An 8,287-nucleotide genomic window follows, 5' to 3' on the forward strand; every position below is an offset into this window, starting at 1 on the left:
AGCAATTAGTGACGATTATTTTATTGTCTCTAATTAACCTGCGACTTAGTGACAATATAATTTTGTCACAAAATATACAATGTTTAAATAGGGACAATTTAAATTTTGTAGTTGAATAATTTAACCATTTATCACGATTTTTTAAAATTTAAATATAAAAATAATATTTGGCTACGCTTGAGTGCGGATCTATAGGGTAGTGAGAGAGTTCACCAATCTCCAAGACCACTTGATAAAAAATTACACAATATATTGATAATATTCTTTTAAATTTAGAAGTTGACTTAGTGATTTAGAGGGATCGAAATTCCCTTGAAGTTCCAAGTTGAAACATCAACCCATGAATAAAAGTAATACTAGTAAGATAGTGTATATTCACGACACACATAAACTGACATTGTTTGTGTTCATTGCAGACATGTATAACAATTTTTTGACAAAAATAAAATCAATGTCAGCCACTTGACAAAAGAGATGCATGTTATTAAAGACATCTCATAATGAATATTTAAAATAGATTAACAGCTCTAATAAATAAGGAACAAAAATATTTTCTGGGTAAATAATATTAACAAAAAATAATATGAATGAAAAGCCTCTACTACTTAAGCAAATATGTTTTCCAGGTCTTCTATAACCTCTAACATAGAAGAAATCGTCAATTATTGTAGTGACTACACCATTCTCGAGACATGACATGTAGACATCAGATTTGCACTAGAACGAACAACACAAAAATTTTAGTAAACCTTCACCAAAACCGCAGCAGAGCACCAACAATGCATCAAAATAGCTCCAAAAGTTCATCAAAATAACATTAGAATTGCACCTAAATAGTACTGACAATGAACCAAAATAGCTGGACGAAATTCACACTAATACAACACTATGGTTGCACCAACATAGCAGCAGAAAAGATCCAAAATTACACCAGAAAAGTATCAAAACAACATTTGAATTACACAAAAATAACAGCATCACAATAGCCTCTAAATCAGCATTAAACTTGCATCAACACCACCAGCAGAAAGCACTAGAACTGCACCAAAAACAGCAACAGAAAATCACTGTAACAACAGCAAAACAGCTCCAAAACTGCACGAGAAAAGCTCCAAAAACAGACTCCAAAATTGCACCAAAAGAGCAGCACCATATTCGCACTAAAACAACACAAAAATTGCACCAAACAGCACCAGATTCGCGCAGAAACTACACCAAAAAGAAAAGAAACTGAAACAATAGCAAAATATAGTCTTAGCGAGATTGCGCATAACTGTGAGGAGAACTTTAAGATTTGGAGACCAACTTCAAATCTTACCGGAGCTCCAGCGAACCATGATAATGAAAAACAAAGAGATGAGGAGTGTCTGGAGAATATTAACAGGAATGTGCAACAAAGAGATGTAGAGCAACACCCCAGCAATTCGAATGATGATAAATGGGACACTTCTGCAAAAATGCATATTGAGGATAGGGATGGAGGCTTGATGGGAAGAATAGTGGTTGCACCAGTTCACAGTGTGAACAATGCAATTGAAGCTTCTACTAGTTTCTCTTTTCAGGTTAATGCAAGGGAACATGATCACAATCAAACTATGGAGGAGATGCAGCAGGTTCAGGATGCACATCAAAACACACTACCTAGACAAGTTAATGACCCTAGCCTGATGGAGGAAGCCATTAATGTAATATGCAGGGTGTCTATGGAAATGCAACAACCAAAGTGTTAGAAAGTCAGCAAGCACCAGCCAAGGAGTAGTCATGTATGATTTCTAAAACTAGCCCTGTTAATCTTACTGATAAGGATAAAGGGAAAGCTCATTTGCATGATCATTCAAATGAGCATAACATTGTGCATAAAGAGCAGGAACAGGTCCAGACCAATGGTCAATCCCTCAGGTTCAATAATCAGCATTTGCAGCACAATACTCAAGTTTGGCAAGCTAAAGAGAAGCAACAACACCCACCTAGTAGGACCAATGTTAATCAAACTCTATCAGGTAATGGCTATCCTAAAGTCTCTAGTAATTTTGACCATCAAATTTCTAGCCAAAGAAATAGAATTGTCCCTAAGCCTAGCCAACCTAATGAGAAACATGACCAGCCTGTTACCAGTGCTAACAAGAAGGAGCACATCCCTGAACCTACCCCGTATACTGTTGTCCAAACCTATGCTGCGAGACTTAGGCATAACCAATCCATAATTGATAACTCTGTCAAGCTTACCACTCCTGAGGTCACTACCAAACAGGGTCTACCTGCAGTGCTATTTGTAAAAGAAGAAGTGTTGGGGCCTCTTGCTGAAGTATGCAAATACACTTTGATTAGGAAATTCACTCACACTATGCCTAAGGTGGAACTCATTAGAAAAAGTTTCATTCTACAGACTCAGTTATCGGGGGGGTCAAGATTGCTCATTACAATGCAAGGCATGTTTATATAGACTTAGATAATGAGCTAGACTATAACACAGTCTGGACCAAGCAAAGGATGAACATAGCAGGCCAGCTGATGCGAATCCAAGACTGGACACCATCCTTTGAGCCTGAAGTTGAGACTCCAATTGTCCCTGTGTGGGTAACCTTACCTGACTTACCATGGCATTGCTGTAACAAAGACTATGTGTCTGGTCTGCTTTTACCTGTTGGAAAGGTGTTGTACCTGGACTCAGCTTACATCCAAAAAACTAGGGGAAGTAAAGCTAAGGTGAAAGTCCAAATTGATCTTACAAAAAAGAGACCTCCTCATGTTTGGATGGGTTACATAGGAGAGGACATTACTGATGGAAGATGGCAAACTATTGAGTATGAGGATGTACCACCCTACTGCTTCCATTGTATGCACCAGGGACATATGGATTATGAGTGCAACATTAAACAAAGGGACGAGGACCATAAAAGAAGAAGAGAATTAGAAGATGAAAGAAAGAACAAGAATGCTTTATTTTAGGTGCAGAGGTGCTTTCAAGAATGCTTAACAGACTTCATCAGAGTCAGAGATACAAAGGCTTTAAGATGGAGCCTAAAGGTCCTCAAATCAACCATCTGAGTTTTGCAGATGATGTGATCATATTCACCTCAAGGAATAAGGAGTCGATGCAGCTTATTATGAAAATATTGGGGGATTATGAAAGCACATCTGACCAGCTCATCAATAAGGAGAAAAGCCACTTCTTGGTACTTAGCAACGCTCCCAACAATATCATCAGCACCATTCAGGAGGTTACTGGATTCTCTCAGAAGGACAGTCCTATCTCTTACTTAGGTTGTCCATTATACATTGGAAGGCAGAGGATTATTTATTATTCCCATTTGGTTGACAAGGTGACTAAGAAGATTAGTGGATGGCATTCAAGGTTTCTTAGCTTTGGAGGGAAGATCACTCTAGTCAAGCATGTATTGCAATCCATTCCCATCCACACAATGGCTGCAGTATCCCCTCCTAACACCACCATCAAGTATATTGAATCAGTTATAGCTGATTTCTTCTGGGTAAGGGATGATGACAAAAGAAAATACCATTGGGCCTCTTTGGAAACTATGAGCTTACCTTGTGAAGAGGGGGGTGTTGAACTTAGAAGACTCACTGATATTTGTACTGCTCTTCAATTCAAACAGTGGTGGGTTTTTAGGTCTAAATCTTCTCTGTGGGGGAATTTTCTTAAAGCTAAATATTGCCAAAGAGCAAATCCAGTTGCCAAGAAACTTCATACAGGGCAGTCTCTAGTCTGGGGATATATGATGAAGTATAAGCACAAGGTGGAGGAGCAGATTAGAGAAAACTCCAATAGAAGTCTAATGAAACAGAGGAAACAGTCAAACGAGTGCTAGCAATAGTTTGAAATTATTTTTTTAGCCAGACTCTAGCGAGGAAGAAGAAGAAGAAGGAGATGATGAGGAACAAGAATAATAGAATACATACCTGGAAGAAGAAGGAGAGACACACTAGTCGTAGTCAATGAAAGGTAATCCCCTACAGTTATGAAGTTACATCACAAAATCAATGTCATCTTCATCATCTGTGTCACCATCTTCATCTTTATCAATACTTTTAGTGTCTTCAGTTCTATCAAGATCACTTATGTACTCATCTATAGTGTCGTCCTCTAGGTCAGAATCTTCAGTATTGTAACCAACTTCATGTTCTGTTTGAACCTTCAATTCAAATGCCAACATCATCTCTATGTAATTGGATCGACATATCCTCAATAGAAACATCTATCATTTTACTTTCCATTGACACATCTTGATACACTTCATCAGTACTGTGTAATTCATCACTTTCCACCTTTGAATTTTGCATCTCTAGCACATCATATATATGTCTATCTTGAAATTTTTGCACAATTCGCCAATTTTTTCCTAATTTCGGATCACAAATATAAAATACTTGATTTGCTTGAGTAGCTAGTACAAAAGAATCATGTTCATACCAAAATCTATTTACATTTATACTGGTAAAATTTTTATCTTTCTGCATCCCAGTTTTTTTATGAAGATCAAACCACTTGCATTTAAATAGAACAACTCGATTGCCTTCTATATACTCTAACTCAATAATGTCAACTATAATACCATAAAAGTCAATCACTTCATTATCATGATAACCTTCAACAACTATGCCACTATTTTGACTTTTACGTAATTCATCACGACTTTGAATATGGTACCTAACACCATTAACAATACAACCAGGATATCTCCTTCCTCGAACATCAGGTCCCATTGCCAAAGGATATAACTTCTTGATAGACATTGAATTCTCCTTATTACACAAATGCATAATCTACGATGAAAAATTATTACATTCAATTAGTAAAGAAGAAAAAGTTAAACTTAAACACAACACAATTGTCATTTTAAAAATCACTTACTTTCCCTTTGAACCATAAAGAAAAATGTTCTCTATGTTTCTCTTCTATACTCACAACATCTTGGTTTAACAACTCATTTTTGTGTTCTCTACATAGGAAAAATGAATTTATGAGTAATTTAAAATAACAGAAAACCAATATAGATAAATAGGAAAACTTACTGTAGAAAAGGCTCTGCTTCTTCACAATTATTTAACACATACCACTGAGCCATATCAAGATCTTTCTTCGGTATTGCATCATATTCTCCTTTAAATGGTCTAACACTTTCAGAAAATATGTCCAGAACATGTTCCTCTTTGTTGCTAGATCCATCAACATTTTGATCTTCACGATTAAATCTAGTCTCAATGTTAGTAAGATACATAGAGCAAAATGTCAAACATTCATCAATAATATAACCTTCTGCAATAGAACCTTCTGGTCGCGCCTTGTTTCGCACATAACGCTTAAGCTTACACAAAAATCTCTCAATTTTGTACATCCAACGATACTGTACTGGTCCCCCATACATAGCTTCTCGTGGTAAATGTACAGCCAAATGTACCATAATATCAAAAAAAGCAGGTGGAAAGATCATCTCAAGCTTGCATAATATAATAACTATATTCCTTTCAAGTTGTTCTAGGTCATCTCGTTTCAATGTCTTACAACACAACCGTTGAAAGAAATGACCTAACTCAATCAATGCTAAAGAGACATCTTTATTTCCAAATCCACGAATAGCTATTGGTAGCAATCGTTGTAGCAAAACATGATAATCATGACTTTTGAGTTTAGCTAACTTAACACCATCCGCACTTACACACCTTGAGATATTTGAAGCATAACCATCAGGAAATTTAACACATTTCAAAAATTCCCCAAATTCTCTTTTCTCTTTTTCTGACATGTTATAACAAGCAGATGGCATTGTATAACTAGAATCATCATGTTGCAACCATAGTTCCTTTCTTATGTTCATATCCTTAAGATCTTCTCTTGCTTTCTCTGTGTCTTTAGTTTTCCTGTCAATATTTAGTAATGTCCCCAAAATACTCTCACAAATGTTCTTTTCTATGTGCATGACATCTAAATTATGCCGCAACTTCAAGCTCTTCCAGTATGGTAACTCAAAGAAAATACTTTTCCTCACCCAATTCAACTCTATAGGAAGACGCTTTTTTTTCTTATTATTTGAGTGTTTTCCTGGTCTATAAGTACTGAGGAGATCCAATTGTTGTAAGACATCATCTCCTGAGAGCTCTTTTGGTTTCAATCTTTTTTCTACCTTCCCATCAAACTTCATGCTTCTTCTCCATGCGTGGCTAGGTTTAAGATACCGACGGTGACCCATGTAACAAATTTTACTTCTTACCTTTTGTGACAGTGCATCCTTATTGCAAGTAGGGCATGCCATGTATCCTTTAGTACTCCATCCAGATAAATTAGCTAATACAAAAGAAATAATATATGTTAGCTATTACAGTTATGTGTTCCAGTTATGTGTTCCCCTGTTATTAAATTTATGTTTGTAGCTCTTCTTAAACAAGAAGAGTATCGTAGATTAGAAACATATAAATAATGGGAACAAAAATATGTCCAAATGCTAATAAATAAATAGGAAACAATCAAAGTTTGTCAACCTAACTACTTAAATTAGTTGAGGTGAGGCTTACTTATTTGGGTTGATAAAAAAACTGAAGAGTTATCCTATCATTACTCCTTACATTTCTATGAAATGTGATAAATCAGGAGAGCCGTTACAGCTTGATATGAAGAAGTTTTAGGCTGGAGATGATTTAGATATATTGAACAATAAGAAATATAAACACTTACCATAAGCTGGAAAGTCATTTATGGTCCATAAAACAGCAGCATGCATCTTGAAGCACTCCCCTGTGGAAGCATCAAATGTCTCTACACCATCACTCCATAACTCTTTCAATTCATCAACCAAAGGCCTCAAGTAAACATCAATATCCTTTCCAGGTGCTTGAGGACCAGGAATAAGTAGTGACATCATCATAAATGGATCAGTAAAGCATTTCCATGGAGGAAGATTATAAGGAAATAAAATTACAGGCCACATGCTATAGTTTGTGCTCATATTCCCAAATGGGTTGAAACCATCAGTTGCGAGGCCAAGTCTAATATTACGTGGTTCTTGTGCAAACCACGTATGATTCTTATCAAACTCTTTCCAAGCTTCAGAATCAACTGGATGTCTTAACACATTCGTCTCATCAAGATATGTTTCTTTATGCCACCTCATGTCAATGCTTGTTTTTTTTGACATATATAATCTTTGAAGTCTCGGCTTTAAGGGAAAATATCGTAAGACTTTATGAGGAATCTTTTTACCCTTTCCCTTTATAATTTTCCACCTTGAAGTACCACATTGTGGACATTCTTGTCTATCTTTAAATTCACCCCAATAAAGCACACAATCATATTTACAAGCATGAATCGAAATGTATCCTAATCCCAAACCTTGTAGCATGTTTTTAGCATCATAATGCGACTTAGGAAGTGTCTCGCCATTAGGCAATGCATCTCGTAGCAACTCTAACAACATATTAAATGACTTGTTGCTCCACTGATTGTACACTTTCAAGTGGAGCAATTTCACAACAAATGAAAGCTTTGAGAATTTTTTGCATCCCGGGTACAACTCACATTCAGCTTCTTTCAACAATTTTTCAAACTTCTTTGCTTTGCTCTCGCTCAAATTATCACATCCATTGTTACTGGATGTTGTCTCCTGATTGGCTTGTGATTTTCCACTGATTTCTTCTAACATGTCATGTATTTCATTATGGCTGGCATTTTCTTCATTTATCCATTCCTCATTTTCATCTTCATTATCAATTGCTTCATCATTATCTCTCATTTGTGATTGTTCCCCATGGTATATCCATTGCACGTAATCTTTCATAATTCCTTTCAACAACAAGTCATCATATACTACATCTTGTGTTTGAAAATTTATATTTAAACAATCTTGGCAGGGACATCGAATTTTAGTATTTCGATCAAAGTGAGTTCGGATAAGTTTCATAAAAGATTGGACACCCTCTACATATCTTTTAGAGAACTTTGGTTCATGCATCCATCCTTTATCCATGATAAACTGCACAAACATATAACCAAATAATAATTAAATACTATAAAAAAAACTGACTTCACAAGGTAATATTAATTTTAAGCTCTTCGTAGGTCTTCCGAAAACACAATAGATGCCACAACAATCAAACTGTTGTTAAGCCTAGCAACTGCCGATGCTTGAGCTATATGACTAAGTAGTATAAAACCTACTTGACTACCTAAAACTCACTCCCAATCAACTCCTAAAATCACTCGGTAAATCAGACTTCATTAGTGAACAAAATCATCTCTCAGACAATCTGTCGAACATATTGCAGGCATCCTAAT

General features: G+C 36.0%; 1 protein-coding gene across 1 annotated transcript; it reads right to left on the minus strand.

Annotated features, from left to right (window-relative positions):
• Positions 1–3,986: 3,986 nt before the first annotated feature.
• LOC125869749 (uncharacterized) lies at positions 3,987–7,982 on the minus strand. Its single transcript, XM_049550191.1, has 5 exons — positions 6,692–7,982; positions 5,035–6,304; positions 4,874–4,961; positions 4,447–4,785; positions 3,987–4,154 (listed from the first exon to the last, which is right to left on the minus strand). Exons 1-5 carry the CDS (start codon positions 7,977–7,979, stop codon positions 3,987–3,989), a joined length of 3,153 nt encoding a protein of 1,050 aa, XP_049406148.1. The 5' UTR covers positions 7,980–7,982.
• Positions 7,983–8,287: the final 305 nt, after the last annotated feature.

The sequence above is a fragment of the Solanum stenotomum genome, chromosome 7 (assembly GCF_019186545.1).
Source record: "Solanum stenotomum isolate F172 chromosome 7, ASM1918654v1, whole genome shotgun sequence".
NCBI classification, from domain to species: Eukaryota; Viridiplantae; Streptophyta; class Magnoliopsida; order Solanales; family Solanaceae; genus Solanum; species Solanum stenotomum.

Excerpts from the sequence above, each read along its gene's own strand:
- LOC125869749 (XM_049550191.1), bottom strand. The coding sequence starts at position 7,979 with ATGGATAAAGGATGGATGCATGAACCAAAGTTCTCTAAAAGATATGTA. Across the intron at positions 4,786-4,873 it reads CTTTATGGTTCAAAGGGAAA|ATTATGCATTTGTGTAATAA; the intron begins GTAAGTGATTTT and ends TTTTCATCGTAG. Across the intron at positions 4,155-4,446 it reads AAAATTTTACCAGTATAAAT|GTTCAAACAGAACATGAAGT; the intron begins GTAAATAGATTT and ends TTTGAATTGAAG.